Consider the following 21392-nt stretch of genomic DNA (forward strand, 5'->3'; position numbering starts at 1 on the left):
CCTCCTCCCCAGAGAGGTTACAGACACTCACGCTTCACGTGCATCCTTGGGGCCCCCCCTGGGGACCCCAGGTCGAGAAACCCTGGCCTGTGAGTGATGGGGACTGTAGATGACACCAGTCCCCTGCGCCCAATATGTCCGACAAGAGGCACAGGCCCCTGCCCGTGATGGCCACCCTCGCCAGCTCTTTGTCCTCACCCCTGCTCACTCCAGCCAGGACCCCACCTGGTTCGCAGCTGGGGTGCTCGCCAGTGAGGCGGGAGGGGCACCAGAGGCCACTGCCATCAGCAGGCGCCAACATCGAGGGATCCAGACACCCAGGCTCAGCACGCTTGTCTTCCTGGTAGCAATGTCGCGGTGACGGAGGCCGGGCCGGCGGGCTGGGGTGGGGTAACACACACGGAGACACTGGCGAGGGCAAAGCCACCCGGTGCGGTTAAGACCTAGCTCTGCGGGGTCAGAATCTCAGTTCTGCTCCTTCCCAGCCACAGCCTCGGTTTTCCCGTCTGCGAAATGGGGGTGGGGGCAGCACCCACCTCACAGGGTCCCTGTGCGCTGTAAGGAGATAGGGCCCCCCCCCCCCCCCCCGGTGAGCTCTAGCGGGCACGGACCTCCGCGGGTCACGGTTGTGTGGCCACACCCCACGGGGCTACACGTCAGGGCTGATGCCTGGCTCTTGCCCCAGACGCTCAGGCCCACGGCCCACTGGTCAGGGCCTGGAAGCTAGCTCTTAGTGGTGTGACAGTCACAAAACATCCCGCACAGGGTCCCAGGGTCCATCGTGTCTGTGAGGCTGTTGACAAGCACTGGCTTGCACTCGGTGACAACGTTCCAGGAAGTGTCCCCGGGGAGATCAGAGGCAGGATATCACAGCAGCTCCCGAAGAAGGACAGGGCGCTGTCTGTGGTCCCACGGGTCTTCCAGCTGCCTCGGGGAACGGGCCCTGTCCACGTCAGCCACGCGAGCCGGGTGGCTGGGTCCCTTCAACCCGTCCCAGAAGGCTGTCCTCCCACAGATCTGCGACGGCACGGCCAGTGTCAGTGTTTGCTCAGTGGGGGAGAGAAAGTGGAGGATGTAGTTTTTGCAGAGATGGGCCCTGGGGACCCTCGGGGACTCGCATGCTCCTCTGGGGCCACCTCTGCCAAGCTGGACAGGGTAGACCCGGCAGTGCCCACCCAGGAGCCCGGTGACCAGACGGATGCTGCCCTGGCATACGGGAACCATGGGAATCGGCAGAGGCCAGAAGTTGAGGGGCCGCCCCTTTGGAGACGCTGTCCTCAGAGGGTGGCAGCTGGGGGGCCGGGGGCTCCAGCAGTGGCTGGCAGCGGGTAAGTGCGCTACGCAGGTGTCTGGGGCCCCGCGCAGATGCTCCCGAGCCGTGGGCACCCACCGGCCTTGCCTGTGGCTGCGGACTTCTGGCTGGAAAACCCCTCACGGGTCCTGTGCCCCAAAGCCAGGACCTCCATCTCCGTGGCATGGAATTCAGCCCGTCGCTGGCATCAGCTCCCGCCTCCAGGCGCAGGGTAAGGGGCAGGGACTTGGCGGTGGGCTTGCTCCGGACGGTTCTCAGGCAGCGCTCCACGGCCCCGCACCTCCGGGGGAGCGTGCACAGTCATCTTGAGGTTCAGGGCCAGCCTGTCTTTGGCCTGATTTCCACCCACTCACCACCCCCGCTGGGTCCTCCCCGGGGTGGGTGGGCCGGGGGCCCCTCACGTGACACCCTCAGATGTTGGGGCTCGGAGCGCGAGAGGGGAGCATTCTGTGCCCCCGGGGACTGGAGCATCCTCAGTGGGGGGTGCGGAAAGGGCTCTAGACGCTGGGCTCTGTCTGGGGCTGGACTTCGCCCGCAAAGGTGGGGCTGGACGTGTGGGTGCCCCTGTCTACATGGCTGGGGGTGGGCGGGTGTCGGTTATTACAACCCACTTCTTGTGTACCTTCTCTTCATTTGAGGCATCACCTAATGCTGCAGAGCGCTCTCGCCCCCCAGTCCTAGGGGGACCGTGGGGCACGGGGCTGAGGGAACAGAAGGCCTTGCCTGAGGTGTGAACGGCCTGTCACAGCCGAGCCCCGGCTCGTCCTCATAGTCCAGCCCCACGTTGCCACCTTGCTCTCCTTCCGTGAACGTTGCGCTTCCTGGAGGCCTAGAACATTCTCCTCGTCTTTGCATGCCTAGGGCTAATGAAATAGCGAATTTGTTGTTGTTGTTGTTGTTTTAAGTATTTAGAAGCCTTTTGTTTTGGACTTACTAATTTTTACGTTGTCATTGAAACAGTTTGCATATTTACAAAAAGGCACAAATTCCAAGCGTTCAGTGCAGTGAAGATCCGCAAAGCCATCAGTGCCCAGACCCCTTCCCAGCTGCCGTCGGTGCACCTTCCGGTCACCCATGCCCCGCCCGGAACCCCTACCTGCCGATTTTGTGTCTGGCTTCTTTGCTGCACTGGTGCGTCTGACATCCGTCCCCATTGCTGTGTGGACTTGTGGGTCGCTGTTCCCATTTCCTTGCAGGATTCCATCGGGTGAATACACAAGTTCTTTACCTGTTCTGCCCTCCATGGACGTTTGCATCATGTCCGGTTTGGGGCCAGCAGGGACAGACGTTACTCTGCAGGTCTTGGAATGCACATGCCCCCCTCTGCTGAGTTTATTGAGGAGCAGGACTTTACAGGGTCAGCGTGCAGATGTCACATAGGTACCGACTGTTTGCCAGAGTGGTCGTTTCAGTCCCTACAGCCCTCGGCAACATTTGAGTTCTGGTTGCCTCGCATCTTTTGGTGGGGGGGTGGGGAGCAGTAATGTTTTCTTTTGATATAATGTTAAATTTTTTTTTAACGTTTATTTATTTTTGAGACAGAGACTGAGCATGAACAGGGGAGGGTCAGAGAGAGGGAGACACAGAATCCAAAACAGGCTCCAGGCTCCGAGCTCCGAGCTGTCAGCACAGAGCCCGACGCGGGGCTCGAACTCACGGACCGCGAGATCATGACCTGAGCCGAAGTCGGACGCTCAACCGACTGAGCCACCCAGGCACCACAAACCTTACCTCTTACTGACAGGGGGAAGGGAGGCAGGAGGGGGGAGAAGGATGTATACATAAGGACACAGAGAAGCAGATGTTCACAGATACAGAAGCAAACACGTATATATGTGTAGACACATATGTGCGTGTCATAGTCAGACATCCATCCATCCACGTCTTTGTAAGAATCAGTTGGTGCTGATGCTTCCAACATGTTGGAGTGCGGGCAGATATCTCCCTTTCCGTGTTTATGACTCTCCTGCTCGACAGGGAGGAGCCTAGCTTCCATTATCCCAGGTCTATTTACTCATTTGCTCAGCCCCAAAATCCGAAAGGAGTACTTTCAGAAATGATGACTCGTACCACAGTGAGAAGCAAAACCCGCCAACTAGACTTCTGTCTTTGTGTATATTTCTCTGGATTCTACTGGGATAAAATTTACACATACGAATACACACATTTTAGGTGCAGCTCAGTGGATTTTGGCAAATATGCCCACCGTGTAAACCACGCCCCATGATGATGCGGAACATCCCCGAACTTCTTCCTAATTTTGCTCTTCAACCAGAGCAGACGCCTTTCGGATGGTCTTTGCCATAGCCTCAGGTCACCTGTTTTGAACCTGATGTGACGGGGACCCAGCAGCGTGCTTTCATGCACCCGTGTGAGATCCGTCCCTGCTCTCTCTGTAGCTGTCCTGTGCCGTCCCTGCTGGGCCGTGTTCCATTGTGCGACTGTCCCACGATCCATCTTTCCCCTATGGGCTGGCAATGGATAGTTTCCACTTTGGTGTTGTTCAGATATCACTGCTCTGTCCATTCTGGGCGACGTCGTAAAGCGGACAGCATGTGTGTTTTTGTTGGGTGGGCATCTGAGGGAGGGACTGCTGGGGCATGGACCCTGACCCCAACTCTGACCCTAGCTCTGACCGTGACCCTACTCTGACACTGACCCTGACTATGACCCTGACCCTAGCTCTGACACTACCTCTGACCTTGACCCTACCTCTGACCCTGACCCTACCTCTGACCCTAGCTCTGACTCTGACCCTGACCCACCTCTGACCCTGACCCTAGCTCTGTGACCCTAACTCTGACGCTGACCCTGACTATGATCTTGACCCTAGCTCTGACCCTGACCCTAGCTCTGACCCTAGCTCTGACCGTGACCCTAAGTCTGATGCTGACCCTGACTATGACCCTGACCCTAGCTCTGACCCTGACCCTAGCTCTGACCCTGACCCTAACTCTGACCCTGACCCTAGCTGTGACCCTAGCTCTGACCCTGACCCTAACCCTGACCCTGACCCTACCTCTGACCCTGACCCTAACTCTGACCCTAGCTCTGACCCTGACCCTAGCTCTGACTCTGAACCTGACCCACCTCTGACCCTGACCCTAGCTCTGACTCTAGCTCTGACCCTGACCCTAGCTCTGACTCTGACCCTGACCGTACCTCTGACCCTGACCCTAGCTCTGTCCCTAGCTCTGACCCTGATCCTAGCTCTGGACCCTAGCTCTGACCATGACCCTAACTCTGACACTGACCCTGACTATGACCCTGACCCTAGCTCTGACCCTGACCCTAACTCTGACCCTGACCCTAGCTCTGTCCCTAGCTCTGACCCTGATCCTGACCCTTCCACAGGATTTGTGCCTGACATTCCCTCACCCCTACTCCTGGGGCTGCCTCTCTCTTCCTCTCTGTCCTTCTGGGTGATGCTCCTGTCGCCTGCCCAGGACCCGCCGGAGCCGCCTGGCTGTGTTGGGATTCACACAGCTGCTCATTTCACACCTATTTTTGTGGTCCCTGCTGTGAGCTGGGGCTCAGCAGGAAAGAAGACAGACAAGGAGTGGGTGTTTTGTTCTGGGGGACAGACTGTGGATGAGTAAGTACCAAGTCACCATTCTAATGCCAGGGGAAGACGAGTCTGTGGAGTGAGAGAAGGCAGGCTAAGGCCTACCTCGGGGTGGGGAGGGGGCGCTCGGGCAGCTGAGAGAACTGCATGCCCCTCTGGGAGGGTGACGTGAGAGGCTTTGGATAAAGTGGGTGCCCGGGGGGGAGCACAGGGCAGCACAGCAGGGGTAAAGGTCCTGTGGTGAGAGTGTCCCGCCATCCGTGCAGCGGTGAGGCCAGGGAGGTGGGAGCCCCTCGAGGGTGTGTGGCTGGATAGCCTTCTTGAGCCGCTGGGACCCTCAGAGGAGCTGTTGCTGCTTCTGTGAAGGTGGGTGCTGGCTTTTCCCAAGTAGAGTCGCTGTATGGTCTGAGAGAGAGAGAGAGAGAGAGAGGCAGAGAGGGAACCCCCGGGGAGGTGCCTGGGTGGGGCAGCCTGAGGTGGGCCAGGACTTCCTTGGGGGAGTCCCCCCACCCCCAGCCTGCCGGGGAGCCCCGGGGCTGAACCCGGCCACGGCCAGGCCTGGGGCCTGCAGCACAGAGGCCCAGTGTGCTCCTCAGAGCCGCCCGTGAGTGGAGGCGGCCAGGGAATGTGGGCCTGAAAACACGGCAATCAGAGCGAGCATCTGGGGTCCTCCGGGCTCTGCAGCAGGGGGTGGTGGCAGGCCAGGACACGGACCCGGCTCCTGCCACCTGCCAGAAGGACGATGGTCAAAAAGCTGTGATTGTGGAACTATTTAAACCGGGGGGACAGTGCAACTGATCCCTAGACACCCTGGGAGATTAGACAGAGGTTGTCGTTTGGCATGTGTTCGCGATTTTTGAAAGAAGCGAACTGTTACAGATACAGCAGAGGCACCTCCTGCACCCTCCCTGCCCCGCCCCTCCCTGCCATGCTGTCGGTCCTCACACTGACGAATTCCATTCTCCCCCGTGTTTGCGGGGTCTCGGCACGTCTGTCTGTGTCCACAAACGGTGGACTTTTATTTATTTTTAAAGATTTTTTTTTAATGTTTATTTTTGAGAGAGAGAGACACAGAGTGGGGGGAGGAGGGCAGAGAGAGAGGCAGACACAGGATCGGAAGCAGGCTCCAGGCTCTGAGCCGTCAGCACAGAACCCGACGCGGGGCTGCAACTCACAAACCACGAGATCATGACCTGAGCCGAAGGCGGATGCTTAACCCATTGAGCCACCCAGGCGCCCCTCGTGTGCTTTAAGTCTACGCGAACGGTACCGCGAAGGCACTCTTCCCCGCTGTGTTGTGTTTATGGAATGAATCCCTAGTGACAGGTGCAACTCCACCGTACGAATGACCCACAGTGCCGGAGGGGCACTTTGTGTCCTGCCCCCCCCCCACCTTTGTGCTATTATAGCCTGTCCCACAGCCTACATCCCTGTGACGTCGCCCGGTGCACGCGGTCCAGTGAACGGGTGTGCCTCTGGCGAGCCCCCTGCCTCCCCCCGGAGTCGGAACAGCGGCTGGGATCTGGGACTATGTCCCGAGTCACTAGGTGTGGCCAGCGTGTGCCCCAGGGCCCCGAGCCAGCCAGGCACGGCACAGGAGTGGACTTCGAGTTCGTGTGCTCGAAGGGAGGTTTCGCCTGCCTGCCTTCCGCCCGTCCCTCCCTCCCCTCCTGCCCTCCTCCCCTCCCTCCTTCCCCCTCCCAGGCACCTTTGCAGTAGCACAGGGTGGAATCCGAGCCCACTGGCCACACGCACGTGCTGGCAATGCCACCTACTTGTGGGTGACCCGGGGTGAGTCACTGCCCGGCGCTGTGCCTGATCCCTGCCTGTAAGGTGGGTGATGATTCCCAGCTGGCAGGGGTCCTGCGGCCTGGAGTTTGGCTCCAGGGGTGACGCGTGAGGCACGGGGTTCGGCGAGTGCTGTGTGCCGTCATTTCTTCACACGTTGAATCTGTTCGTGGAGCCGCTGGTGGTCACGGGGGCGGGCTCTGTGCTGGGCCCCCTGGAGCCTCCCCGACATCCTCCTCCTCCTCCTCCTCCTCCTCCATGTCGCCTTCCTCAGCTGGCCCCGTGGTCAGGCTTCTTGGGGGTGACTCTGGGTCGCCTCCTGCGGTCTTTGGCCTGGAAAATCGCTCCAGTTTTCCAGGAGTCCAGTGGCCTCCTCCCCATGGGCCTTTGCCAGCCAGACATCCCCCCACACCCGGGGGTCTCCACGGGAGCCACCCCCTCTCCCCCAGGAGTCAGTTGGTTGGAAAGGAACCTGGGGCCAGGCACAAGCGATGGGCAGGAGCTGGGGAAACGTCTGGAAATTCTTGATCCTTAACACTAGCAAATAAATACTGTTCACTTTCCCCCTCCCCCTTTAAATAGCCCAAAGAATGGGGCTCACGGGACACAGGGTGGGTACATTTTCCGTTCGTGGTGTTGCAGGGTCTCTAGTGACGGATGTGGACAGAGCCCGCAGTGTGTGTGAGATCTGGGCTCCAGCTCCTATGACGTCAGGCCTCTCTCCCCCTCCCCGGGCCTCAGTTTCCTCATATGTGTCTGGGGGGATTTGATGGGAGGGTCTTCTCTGACTCAGGAGGAAAGTCTTCCTGGAGATACTGGGTCCCCCAGTGACACATTAGCGGATGTCACCCTCTGCCCACGGCTGAGGCGGGGCCCGCCGGTGTGGTGCAGGCGGACGTGGTCCCTGTGGTTTCCCTGATCCCTCCCCAGGGTCATCAGCCACCGTGTGCGTGAGCGATGAGTGATCGGGGGGAGTCAGCGTGGGTGGGAGTGACCAAAGTGTCCTGCCGCTCAGACCCGGGTCTTCAGCAGAAGGGGGGGGGGGCCCCGGCCCGGCAGCCGGGAGGCCCCCCGCAGACCAGCTGGGAGCCCTGACGTCCAGCCACTGCCTGCACTGGCCTCAGTTTCCCTCCGAGGCATAGGGGAGTAGTTGCCAGGTCTCGTCCCCTCTACCTCTGGCAGGTGTCCACAGGGCATGCTGTGAGCTGGCCCAGGGCAGGGTGTTGGGAACCCCCAGCTTGCAGGCCTGTCTGTCTCCCACCCTGAGAGCGCAAGTCGGTGAGGGCACCCGGCCCTCAGCACCCCCGGCACCCCCCACGGGTGGCGTAGGGCTGCGGACGTACAGATTGGCACGCGCTCCGAGGTCTGGACGGGTGAACGGCGCACGAGGGCGCTAGTGGGCGCGGGCCGGGTTAGGAGGGGTCTGGAGTGGCATCGCAGAGAGCCGGGTCTTTGTCTCTGGGGCGGTGAGGGCTGTGGGAAGCGCTGGGAGCAGGGCTGTGCGGGGCGGCCTTGTGGGTCCCAGAGCCCAGGCTGCACAGGCAGTGGGGAGGCCCGGCAGGGACCCCAGATGGTGGTGAGGCCCCAGCGCAGGCCATGGAGATAGGGAGGCAGCACACAGCACTTTGGGCCATGGGCGGCCTGGGCGTGCGCACTCTGCCTGTCACGGGAGGGCCTGTCTGTCACCCGGCCCGAAGGCCCTGCTGGGGGTATGGTGTCTGGGTGGGGTGTACGTGTGCCTGCGGCAGCCAGAGAGACGGACATGGAACAGAGAGCGTGAGAGAGAGCGAGGACAGAAGTGGGGCCCCCTAAGAGCCCCGTGCTTGTGAGTCCCCCCCACGGAGCAGGCGAGGGCCCCCGCCGGTCCTGGCAGCCCGTCACCCCGTGTGGCCTCCAGAGAACCCCGAGCACGGCACGTTCGCCGAGCGAAGCCATGATCCCGCCTCACAGGCGAGGCCGCCGGGTCTGGAGCCCAGCGGGCCTCCAGGCTTGGGGTTATTTACCTCTCGGTCGACGGGGGGTGCTGACCACCCTCTCTGCTCCTGCCCTCCTCTCTGAACAGCCCTGTGGGCTTGGGTCAAGGTCCTGCGTCCCTCTGTGCCTCGCTGCGCTCTTCTGCAAACGGGCCCGCGGAACTGCTCTCCCAGGGCCGGGGTCAGGTCGGCCAGCGTGGCCCGTTTCGATTTTGTGTTCGGCTTAAACCAGTTCTTCTCATGGTCACGGTTGTCAGGGTCCTAGGAATTGGGACACGGGGGGTGTTTTCCCAGGAGTGCAGGCTCCCAAGGGGCAGCAACGGGTCGGCACTGAGGTGCACGACACTTAAAAGGACCCGCCCCCCCTGCCCCCCCGCCCCGTGCATAAAAAGCTTGCCGGAGCTGGGGGGATCTTGCCCTCATGCCAGGGCCCCCACTTGGACACCTAGGTGGCCTTATCTGCAGATAGGCCGTCAGTCTGGGTTTCCCCTCTGCCCAGGCCCCGGACTCCTCCCTCAGATTGGTATGCGTGGCCACCCCCTTTTACTCTCCCCAAGGAGCCAGCAGCATGACAGCAAGGACTGAAGGGTGGGGACATTAACCAGAGGTGGACCCGTTCTTCCCCAGAGGCCTGAGAACATTCCAGGCCTGGAGGTGGGGGCAGAGGCAGGGCATCAGGGAGGGAAGAGTCCCAGGTCCCAGAGATACCCAAGTGGGGCAGAGCAGATGGTGTGGGGGCCGTTGGGGGTCCCTCCTTCCTTAGGAGAGAAGAGGTTCACCAGGCAGCAGTGAGAAGGCCCTGCCACCAAATGCTGTGTGACCTCCTGTAGGTGACTCAGCCTCTCTGAGCCTCCCGTCCCTTAAGTTGGAGGAGCCTGTGGAGGGAGCTGCTTGCAAGGCACTGCCCGCTCTGACACTGTGCTCCACTGTCCTCCTCCTCTCCTCCCCCGCAGGGACCGTGGTGCCAGCATAGAGCCCTCCCCCCCTTCCCCTCCGTCTCCTGCTCGACTCTGACCCTTGCACCCACCCCTCCTCCCCTGCATCGTGGCCTCGGCCTAGCCGAGACCCTGGGACACCGCGGCGCCTTCCTCCGGCAGACAAGGAAGGGAGCCTCTGAAGATTTTGGGTGAGCGCATACCTGGTCCTTCTCAGTTGACCCCAGGACTTTAGTTTTGGGGTGCCCTCCCGCATCTTTTCCACACGCAGCACCGCTGAGCCTCGGCTCCTGCGTTGCCTCCATCCGGAAGGTTCTTCCGCTCCCCCCTCCTCTCTGCCTGTCAAGAGCTACAATGTGTTTCCTGGCTCGGCCCAAACAGGGGCCCCGGCCCGTGCGGTTTCTGACCCCGTCGCTGAGCCGCTGCCGGCTGCTTGTGCACGTGCTGGACCCCTGAACCGCACACTGAGGTCCTCGAGGGCAGGGGCAATGCCATGGCCGTCTCTTTATTCCCAGTGCCTACCGGGTGGATTCCCTGCTCTGTGCCTCAGTTTCCACTGCTGCAAAATGGGCCAACTGCAGGACCCGTCTCATAGGATTGCCTGAGAGGCGGCTGGCACGTGTCTGGGCTTGGACACCTAGGTGTCAGGTGCTCATTCCCTGCGGCTGCCGTAACGGCACATGGGCCGCGTGGCACGAATGCCCATTTACCCACATTCAGGAGGCTGGGGGTCCAAGGCCAAGGTGTCGGCAGGATCCGTGCCTTCAGAGGCCTCTCTCCTTGGCATGTGGATGGCTGTCCTTCCCCGTGTCCCTCTGTGTCCCTCTGTGTGTGTGTGTGTGCCAGTCTCTTCTTAGAAGGACACGGGTCACAGTGCATCGGGGCCCCCAGCCACCTCATTCACCTGTAGTTACAAGCACATGTGAGGTGCTGGGGTTGAGGCTTCAGCAGCTGGATTTTGGGGCACACAATTCGGCCCGTAGCAGGTGCTCACTGATACCGGTGAGGTGAATGAACGGACGAACAGACGAACGGACGAATGAATGGAGTCAGGCAAATGAGGCGCTTCCTTTCCGCTCAGCACACGCCTTCGGGGTCCTAGGAGGTGCTCTGGAGCCTTCAGTGCTGCTGAGAGCGGGTTCACACGCTCCACTTCTGTGGAACCTTCCAGTATATACGCCCTCTCCTATCCATCTCCGGTTTGGGCCCCCTGCCGTCTTTGATGAGAACCACGCCCTTGGGAGCCCGCCGTGCGATTCCGGGGGCTTTTCTCAGAGCCTTCCCCCGAACCAGGCTCATGTGGAAGTGAGCCTCTTCTCCTGTCCTTCCGACGCTCGTTCATTCATTCAACAAACATCTACTGTGGGTGTGCTGTGTGCCTGCACTGTGCTGGGCCCCAGAAACAAGTAAGACACACGGTTATCATGCCCATTTCACAGAAGGGGAAGCTGAGGCTCAGAGAGGCTCCCTCGCTTGTGCAGGAAGGTGGAAGGAAAGGGCTCTCTCGGCTGAGCCTGCCCTCTGTCCTCCCTTCCACCCGCCCGGGCGGGGGGACGGGGTGTGCCCTCCCCGGGGCTCCCACAGCTGGGTGGGTGGTGCCACCACTCTGGATCCTACTTGTTTTGGGGGGCCTGCCTTCCCCCTCACCCGGTGGGTCCAATAAGTCTCGGGCCCCCAGATGGGGTGAGGCACAGCCCGGGCGCTCTAGGGTACTCAGTGCACCGAGTTCTCCTCTGCGGGGACGCCCCTGGCACCAAGAGCAGATCCCAGGCCCCGCCCGGCAGCCGTGAGGCCCCCATGCGCATGTCTCAGGCCCCGACATTTGGGCGCCAGCCCCATCTTGGGGGCTCCCCGCTGGTGGGAAAGTGGCTTGAGTGTGCGGCATGGAGTAACCCATAACGGGGGTGACATGATAGCCTTTTCCCCTTTGGCTTGACCAAGCGCCATTGGCCCCGGTACCCAGAGCCCCTTTGCGGCAGCCTGGACAGCTCGGGCCACGCGGCGCGCTTCCACGTCGCTGGGGACAACTGCCACCTTGTCCGCGTTAGCTGCGGAGAGCCGCGAAATCGAGGTTGGGCAAGATGAGCGTCTGCGGGTGGGAGTTTGGCGGGAAATGTAAGAGGACTCGGCTGGATGTTCAGATCTGGGGAGTCACCCGATGTGTCCCCCGGTCGTGGCCCAGCCTGGTGAGGCATTTTGACATCTGCGGCCGCGACCCGAAGGCTGGGACGGCGCATTTGGTGCACATGCTGCATTTGTTATTCGAAGTCTTTATGGCACCGCGTTTGAGAAAAGGCGCCGCGTTTCTCTTAGGGGTTTTGTCCCCCACCCCCTCCACCTTTCCGCATTCTTCTCCCTTTGCGCCACCTCCCGCAGAGGGTGTCAGAAGCGCCCAGGCTGAAGGCCCAGCTGAGGTTCGCCAGAATTTTCCTCCAGATGCTCTGTCTGAGATGTTGAAAGAAAAGAGGGCAGGTGCGGTCAGGCCTGAGGAAGTGGTTCCCTCCGGGGTGCGGCCCTCTCCCCACATCAACTTATTCCCCATTCCCTGGTCCTCCCTGAAGGCGGTCGTTCTCCGCCTTTGTTCCCAACTGAGGCAGGGCTCGCTCGGTGTCTGCAGGAAGGACCCCAGCCCGAGAACCACAGCCTGCCCCGCGCCCCTCTTCTCGGCCCCGCACCTGACCCTCTCCTCCCCACGGGGCCTCGCCCACCACCCACGGTGGCCGGCCTGGCCTGGCCACACCAACGCTTGTCCGCTCGCCAGGGAGGAAGCGTGGGCTGACTCGTGCTCCCGGCGGCAGGTAGAAACCCGGGCTCAGAACAGCCACGTTCAAGCGTGAGAGGGTGTGCACCGTAGCGCTCATGTTTCCGCACCGGAGGTCACGTTGACCACCCGTTGGTGGGAGGGCAGACCCGGTAATGAGACGCCGCTGCTCAGCCTCTTCTGGGGCCCACGGTCCTCCCCCGGCGACAGAGTCAAAGTTGCCGGCCTCTGACCCCTGCTCACCTGCCCAAGCTCCCACGACCCCAGACGTGCACCACGGAGCCCCACCCAGACCTATGCCTGGATCTGCATGGTGGCCAGACCCTCCGGGGATTCCGGACCCCTCACGGCGTGGTCCTGGAGCCCCTCCTCACCTGCCCCGGCCTGTCCTCACCCCTGCTGGTCAGCCCTGGCCGGGTTGTGCATCCGGTCCCACAGTTTGCCCTTCCAAGTCCCCTCCGATTGCCACCCAGGTGTCTCTGGAAGCTTCCCTGATGGATGGCCACCCGCTCTCGCAGGGGTCACCCTTCTCAAGCCCCCTGCACTTGCTCTGCTGGCCAGGCAGTTGTCCCCGTGCTCCGGGGGGCTCCGTGACAGCAGGACCGTTATGCTCCAGCCGGGAGCTGACTGACCACAGCCAATGCGCCGTGATGATAATGCCCAGCGTTCGGGAGCGCTTCCTACCTGCTGGGCCCTGGGCTGGCCCCTGATGCCCAAGCTCTCATCCGGTCCCCTCGACCCCCCTGCTGTTAGAGCCGCATCTGCCGGCTGAGTGATGTGCTCAAGGCCACGGCCCTGGTAATCGGCAGGGGGGAAACCCACCCTCGGAGACCCTAACTGGGTCCCAGGCACTTCACTATGGCCCGCTGAGCCAGCCGCGTGCCCAGGTGCCCTGACAACGCACCTCTGCTCCACCATCGTGGGTTTTCGCTGTCTGGTGTTCGGAGATCCGGGTCTGAGTGTGGCAAGGCGTTGGAGCGTCCCAGCCTGGGGGGAGCCCGCTGCTTGTCTGCACGGTAGCAGTGGCCTGGGAAGGGGTGACCAGACCACTGCAGGTCCTGAGTTCACGGAGGCCACGCCAGGCCCCCAAGACAAGGAGGCGATGTCCCCACTGCTCCGTTTCCTGCCCTTCCTGCTGGGGCCCGGGGACCAGTAATCCTGAGAGTTCACTGGGGGCTTAGAAGTTTCTTCCAGTGTATTTGATCTCTGTTCCTCGCCCCCCTTCCTTGGGAGTTGGGCACAGGTGTCACTGTGTGACCTCTGTGGGAGGCACCGCATTGGTCAGTGGGGACCCTGGGCTCCAGATCAGACATCTGGGTTCAAACGCGGCCTCAGCTGTGCACGAGCCAAGGATTTCCCGCTCGGGTCTGGACCGCGCTTTCTTCTGGCTGAGCACAGGGACCGTCGCTGCACCGGAGTGCATTGTGGACTCGTGGATGGGGGTGCGTGGAGGTCCCTGGAGGTCGGGGACAGCGTGTTCCCCAGTCGGCACTGCAACAGGCTCTCTACTTCTCCTCACACGGCAGTCCTTACACCATCCCGTCGTGCGGGCGAGGACGCTGAGTAGGGGGTGCGGTCAGTGACATCTGAGTCCAGGGGGAGCGACAGCCAGCACAGGGGGGCTCGAGGGAGCCGTGGGCTGGCTTCGGCTGGCCCGTCCCAGGGTCCCCCCTTCTCCCTGAGCCTTCCATTTGCCCTGCCCGGGAGGAAGGAGGGCCTGGAGTAATCCTGGGGGACGGAGGCCCATGACCATCTGTCCTCCGTGTTCCTGAGCCTCTCGTGGGTGTCCGGTTGCGGGGGGGGGGGGGTTGCCTTCTGGCCCCTCGGGATGAGCGAGGGTCACCTGCGTGTTCTGTCCACACCGTGAAGTGCAGCGGACACAGAGAAGTCAGTGGCCTGGCCCCCACCCGTCCCTGCCGGGAGGGACACCGTTACCTTTCCCCTCGTGAGACCGCCTCATTGTCTCCCCACTGAACGGTGCCCTAGACTTTCCAGACTTTTCCTGTGGGCGTTGGGCCAGAGGCGTGAGCTGTACCTCCCTGTGATTGCCATCTGCACCTCCTTGATCGTGAGGGATGTCAAGTGCGTTTTCACCTGTCCCTTGGCCATCTGTATGTTCTCTTCGGAGAGACGTCTATTCAAGTCTTTGGCCCCGTTTTGGACGGAGCGTTTTTGTTATTCTGTTGCTGGGGCACCGTACTTCATACATAGTTTATGAAAGGCCATCTGTATCGTCAGCTTCTCTGCACGGGAGACAGGGGCGGGGGTTCTGGTTCCCTGTGCACAGGTGAGGGCAGCGAGCCGGGACGAAGCACCTGGCTTGGGGTCACGCATCTGGGTAAGTGGCGGGGGCTCTGAGCCCGGTGCGCCTTCCTCACGCGCGCCGCGCCTGGGCTCGCCCTGCCCCGCCGAGTGGGAGCCGACAGGGGTTGGCCCTGTGTCCTCTTTCGGAGGGAGGGGACGTCACCCGGCACAGAAGGCTGAGGGGCGAGCAGGTCAGGGGTTTACCTGGTCCTTGCAGGTTGGCTGGCTGGACTGCCACCAGCAACAGATGTGGCCTCATATACCGAGGGGTCCCACGTGCACAGGAAACCAGATAAAAAGAGGAGCGTGCTCGTGCTCTGGAAACGTTTGTGTCGGTGGGCTCGGAATCGTGGACCCTGCCTTCCAGGTGCTCAAGGACCCACCGTAGCGGCTGCACCCACTGTCAGCACATGCGCGGCTGTGGTCTGTCTCCGGAGTGGCCTTCTCCAGGGGCGGAGCTCCGACCTCAGGACCAGTTCCGGGTCTGGCACAGAGAAGGTGTAAATGAAAGCCCGGAGGCCTGCTGGGGGTGGTGCCCACTCTGCATGGCTCACAGAAGGTACCCGGTGAGGAGCTGCGGGCTGCTTGTGCGGATGCTCCCTGGGGGCTGGGCTGTCTTGTAACTTCTCTTCTTATGACAGTCCTTCTAGGGCCGGTTCATGGTCCTTCTCCTCACTGTACAGGCGAGGAAACCGGGTCCCCGACAGTGTGTCACCCAGGGAGGGTGGGGCAGAGGCGGGGTGCCGGGCCGGTGAGCCTGGCCCCGAAGCCCAGCTCTGGCCACCATGCTGGGGAGCCTTCCTGAATGGAGAGTGGAGGAATGAATGGGGCCTCTGTTGCATTGAGTCCCACGTTAATAGCGCTGGCTTGTCGTCTGTTCACGAAGAGGAAACGGGGCCCTGATGTCAAGAGACCTGGTTTTGAATCCTACACATAGTCGGCTGTTTGACTCTGGCGGGGGCGGGGAGGGGCGCCATTCTCTTGGCTTCCCTGGCGCTCAGCTCGACCAAGTTCGCAAAGGGGGTTTTAACAGAAGACACCAGCGCATAGTGGGTGCTTCACAAATGTTTCCTTCCCGGAGTGGAGGCGTGTTTATCTGTTCCATCTCCCTGGATGGCGGGTGGGGGTGGGGAGGCTGGCTGGAGGGCCTCTGGGGACAAAGTGGCTCCGCTCGTGAAAGGCCTTGCTTGCTGTTCTCTACGTCCCATTAAAGCAACAGACACTGGAGGCTGGCGAAGCAGTTTGTTGTTGAACTCTGGGAAAAAAACTAGATGAGTGATTTGTGCCGATTGGATTTGGAAATCGTGGGGAGGAGAGTTGAGCCGATCTGGGGCGACGGTGGCGGGGTGCTCGCGCGCTGCGCTGGAGCTCAGAGCAGCGCATACAAATGGCCCGATTAACTTTGCAGCGGGAGCCCTTCCCAGCGTGCGTACGGATGCGCGGCAGGCTGGCCTGAAGTCGGTTTCCCGGTCGTCACCCTGGGAGCCTCGGCGTGGAGGCCGGTGATTTCAAACGGGCAACGCTGAGCGCCCACGCGGGCCGGCCCTGGGTACGGAATCGAGGAGCGGCGAGAGTGGCTCATCCACTCGGCTTTGGGAAGCAACTGTGAGCCACGGTATTCATTCCTTCAGTCACTCGCTGCGGAAGCATGCGTCGGGCCTCTACTCTGGGCGGGGGTGGGGGGGGTGGTGGATGGCTGGGGATGCGACAGCCCTACGATCGGAGGGGCCAGAGACCCACACAGCTGCACTGTCCTGCGAGAGCCTCGTGTGGGGATCCGGCTCGCGGAAGCTGCCCAACCAAGCGGTGAGCCGCTAAGGGGCCGGGGTGCGGGGGTGGGGGGGCGGAGTCAGAGAAGGGTCCCCGGGCGTGGGACAGGTGGCTGCTTTCATACTGGTCCTTGAGGGACGCATAGACGTTCACTGGTGGGGAGGGGCACCTGAGTGGCTTAGTCGGTTAAGCGTCTGGCTCAAGTCAGGATCTCCCGGCTCGTGGGTTCGAGCCCCACATAAAGCTCTGAGCTAACAGTGTGGAGCCTGCTTAGGATTCTCTCTCAATCGCGCTCTCTGCCCCTCTCCCACCTACCCTCTCTCTCTTTCAAAATAAATAAGTAAAACTTAAAAAGTCCACTGGGGGAAAGGGCAGTAGGACAGGGCACAGCCTGAGCTCAGGGGCGCCCTGAGGGGCTGTGTCCTTTTCAGGGAAAGGGATGCAGCAGGTGGGCACAGAGTCGGCTGGACGGGTTGGGGGGAGAAAGAAGTGGAAGACAGCTGTAAGAGGCCTCGAAGGGATTTACGCAGAGGAGCGCCACGGTCCAATGTGTCATCTAGGGAGGCATGTGGTACGTCGGGAAGGGATAATTTTGGGGTTGGTGTTTGTACCCATTCAGCAGTGGTGGGGGCAGGACCAGGGGACCCCCCACTCTTGGAACCCCAAGAAACATGTACTGTGACCGTTCCCGTCGAGATCAGTGAGACGTGAGAAACCAGCCGAGAGCCCAGCCTAAATTTCCCCTGTGCTCGGACTTTCCGGAGCCCCAGCACTGTCAGGTGTGTGTGGGGGCCACACCCCAGGAGCGGGGCCTGCCCCAGAGGGAGGAGGGGGGCCCAAGGAACGTGAACGGGGAAGGGGACAGGTTGGCAGCTGGGGCCTCCTGTCTAAAGGCTGCTGGGCCTGGCTGGCTCCCTTCCACTCCGGGCTGAGGTCCAGGAGCCCTCCGGGGCTTGGCCCTGGGCTCTGGGGGTCCTGGACAGGTTACTTAACCTCACACTAAAGGGACAGGCAGATCCCCCTCGCAGGCCTTTGGAAGGTGAAATGAAGCTAGTTATTAACTTTTGCAGGGAGGCCAAGCATCCCTGTGCTGACGTCGGGGAGAGAACGGGTCGTCCGTGGAGCCCCGGGGTAGGGGGGTGGTGGGCGGCCGGTGAGTCGGAGACCCTTCTGCTCAGCAGACATTTAGCCCCGAAGAGTCCCCGAGGCATAAATATTTAATCTGAGTGGATACGATCTTCCTTTGCGCTGCTGACACGCTTTTTCTTTTTAATTTAGCAGACCACTACAACTCCTGGAGGTGTCTCTCCAATGTAAAGTGTGCCGCATTCTGGCTTCACTCAGGAGCCCCGCGGGGCCCGAGCGCGGCCGGGGTGAGGCCTCTTCTCATTTCTGCTGCTTTTGTTGTTTATGGGGACCCGTCTGCCATCTCCACGGGGTTGTGTTAGAGACATGCCTTCACTACTTTTGCCGTTGTTTTTTTCCCTCCCTTATGAGCACACACAGTCATTCTAGAAAACGTAGAAAAAAGAGAAAAAGAATCACACATAATCCCACTCGCAGGGCTCCATTCCTTCTTCTAAGCAAGGCACTTTTTTTTTTTTTTTAATTTTTTTTTTTCAACGTTTATTTATTTTTGGGACAGAGAGAGACAGAGCATGAACGGGGGAGGGGCAGAGAGAGAGGGAGACACAGAATCGGAAACAGGCTCCAGGCTCTGAGCCATCAGCCCAGAGCCTGACACGGGGCTCGAACTCCCGGACCACGAGATCTCGACCTGGCTGAAGTCGGACGCTTAACCGACTGCGCCACCCAGGCGCCCCTAAGCAAGGCACTTTTAAGCAGGATTGAGGTATACTTTCTGTAGACAGAAGCAGCAATCAGGTCGGGTAGAAAACTTATGTATTCAGTGGTCTCAGGTCCACATCACAGGAACCTTGGAAGGAAGGTTCTAGAATCGCTGCCATTTTGCAGATGGGGAGACTGAGGTTCAGAGAGGCCGAGCAACACGTGTGAGAGCATCCAGCCGGGGGGAGGCGGGGGGAGATGAGAACACAGGTAGACTGCGGGCACCAGCTTCACAGAAAATTTTTAAAAAGTGGACCCCAATTTTACAAACGGAAGACACCCACTGTCAGCATGGGGCGCCTTCTTCCGGGCAAAGGGACACGAATCCGAAAGCAGATTAGGGACACACCCACCACCCATTTACTGAAGGGTGTGGGTAAGATCCCCCTGGCCGTCGGGGGATGACAGCTTGGAGGGGTGAGGGTAGCAGCGAAGGGTTTTGCAGGAGGCCGTTACCATGGATCACGAGGAGCTCCGCGAGGCCTGGATGGGGACCAGGGGACGGGAGGCGGGGGAGATTCGTGACCTGTTCAGGAGGCAGAACCAGGGGGTGACCAACCCGTTGGTTATGGGGGGGAGGGAGGAGGCGACTCCAGGGGAACTTCCGGTTCCAGGTCTGGGTGATTCCTGACCCGTGGCCCGGGGTCGGGGCTGTGCTGCGGGGTCCTGGGAGGGCAGACGCGGCTGCCCGACCTCTGTGTGCAGTGTGCCCGGACAGGTGTCTGGCGGGGAAGGACACAGGGGCCTCTCCCTTTTGAGGTTCACGAGGCTTGTGTGGGATGGTGTCTGGAGGGCTGGTGCGGAGGCGTGGCTTACTCCGCCCCCACGTGGAGGCCCCGCCCCTGGCCCCCTGGGCTCCTGTCCCACCACCGCCTGGCAGCTGTAGGTCTCCCGGCCACAGCAGGTCACGTGAAGTCCTCAGTGTCTGGGAGGCCGTCTGGGCATCGACCGGGCCTCTGAGCTGCTGTTAGAAGCCGCCAAACGTGGCCAAGCGACGTGTCACGTCATCCACGGCCCCCTGCATCGCCACCTTTGTCCACACGAGCCCTGGCCGGGGATGGTGGAATTTTCCCTGAGGCCTCCAGTCGGATGAGGGCTCCTTTTTCTCTCGGGACCCTGGGTAAGGAGACCGTGGTACCCTGGCTGCTGTGACCCTGGAGCATGGCCATCCTTCTGCCTTCCTGGGCAACTCCTCACCCTTGGTGCTCAAGCCCAGGGGCCCCCATCACCGGAGAGGGAGACAGGTTGTTTGAGGGGCTGGCTCTTCCCTCCTGGCTGTCCTCTGACATGTAGGAGTTTGGGTCTAGACATTGTGTTTACCTTCCCCTTCCTATTAAAAGCACCAAGTCTAATGACAGGCAGACCTGCATTGGAATCTCCATGTCACCATCTGGTGGCTGTGTGGTCTTGGGCACGTTGTTTAACCTCTCTGAGCTACAATGTGCTCTTTGGCAAATAAGGAAAATAAACTTCAGTTCTCTAAAGGGGAGCAGAGATCAGTAACACTCATAAAGCTCTTAGCACAGAGTTTGATCGTGAATGTCAGACGTGGCAATGATGTTAATGTTGACGGTGATGACAACGAAGGTCATAGAAGGACTGAAAATACAGAGACAGGGATCATATGATTAATCTCCTGGACAACTATTATTTCTCCAAGAAATTCAGTGCTCTGAGAGCCCATGGTGGCTTGGTGGAGACCCTGATTCTAAGCTGTGTGGTTCTTTTTTCTTCCTTTGTGCTCCCTGGATGACTGAGAGCAGGAGGTGACAGATCGGAACCTCCAAACAGAGCCTTGTTTATCCAGAAAGATCGTGCCCTGACAATACCCATTGAATCTGTCGCTCTCTTCCAACCACAAAGTGCTTCCAGGTCTCTACTGGACTGGTCCCCAGTCCTGGTGGCTCATGGGTCTCCTGGAGTGCTGTGAAAATCATGAGCTGGGACCCCATGCCCAGAGACTCTGATTAAATTGGATTACAGTGGGGCCCCCGTGTCTATTTAAAAGCTCCCCGGGCAACTCCAATCTGCAGCCAAGGCTGAGAACCCTGCAAGTGAGTTCATTCTTTCTCATTACAGGGCTGTTTAAAAACAATCTCCCACCTGGCATCTCATGGGAAAGTGACATGAGTGGCACAGTCGGAATCTGTCATCAGAAAGAGGGAGGCAGCTATTCTCGGACACTGGGTTCTCCCATCCGGCCATGTTGACAAGAAAAAAGAGGAGGTCAGAGGTCACAAAGGAGGGAGAGAAGTGTACTGAAGTCATGGGACCAGGGAGTCTAGTCTTGCCAGGCAGGTTCATGGTCAAGGAAGAAACATTCCTTCTGCCCCTTGAGCCTTAGCTCCTTTTTTCCCCAAATGAGTAAATGGGACTCAGATTGGCTAGGACATCTTCTCAGGGTCACACAGCAAGTTACTGTATCTATCCATCGACCTTTGCACTCATCCATCCATCCTTTCCTTCATCTATCCCCCCACCTACCCACCCCCCCATCCACCCACTTTCCATCCCAGCCTTGTTATAGGAGAAGAAAACAAAGAAGAGGTCTAGTATGGGTAGAAGACACCTGTATTCTAGCCCCCTTAGGGCATCCCGTTTGCTGGCACTTGTGCCCTATCCTGGCCCCTGGACTGGGTGCTGTTGGGGTTTAAGGGGAGTCTAAGGGCATAGCCCTTAAGGGGCTTATAGCTGTGGCCGGGAAAGGGCAGACATCAGTTGATGGGCATAGAGTGGTTGTGACCAGGGCTGCCAGATAGATCATGGTCTATCATGGTGAATGGGTGAATTCAGAGCCGATGTGATTATTGTAGGTCCTGATTAAATGGCAGTTGAATATTTTTAAGCCATTCTGCCCAGTGTGGGTCTCAGAGGTCACCACTGGTAGGCAGCATTCGAGTTCAGTCTCGATAGGTTTGCAGGAAGGGGATCCCGGGTGGAAGGCAGGAGCACTTGGGGCCGTCCTGAGTCCTGAGAACAGTGAGAACAGGAGGGCAGGTGGGGTGAGGCTGGACAGGCGCATTGGCCCTCTGTGGGAGGGGGGCGCGCTGGCTGCTGGGGGAGGTTGGCTGTGCCCTGGGGCCGAGGGGAGCCATAGGCTGCTCCAGAAGAGCAATCCTGGGAGCTGTGGTCACGG

The 21392-nt window shown here is 60.3% G+C and overlaps 1 protein-coding gene across 4 annotated transcripts in view; it reads left to right on the forward strand.

Annotated features, from left to right (window-relative positions):
* The window catches only part of SORCS2 (sortilin related VPS10 domain containing receptor 2), a 456995-nt gene that overhangs the window by 209800 nt on the left and 225803 nt on the right, over positions 1 to 21392 (forward strand). Inside the window, exon 1 of one of the 4 annotated variants that reach the window (XM_086705527.1) lies at positions 15826 to 16444. The exons of the other annotated variants lie outside the window; for them this stretch is intronic. Within the exon in view, the coding sequence (XP_086561653.1) occupies positions 16287 to 16444 (158 nt within the window). The 5' untranslated portion in view covers positions 15826 to 16286. Of the gene's footprint in view, positions 1 to 15825; positions 16445 to 21392 lie in introns of those variants that run through there. 4 annotated transcript variants of the gene reach the window in all.

Source organism: Puma concolor, chromosome B1 (assembly GCF_028749965.1).
Source record: "Puma concolor isolate L17-30 chromosome B1, mPumCon1.1.hap2, whole genome shotgun sequence".
Lineage (NCBI taxonomy): Eukaryota > Metazoa > Chordata > Mammalia > Carnivora > Felidae > Puma > Puma concolor.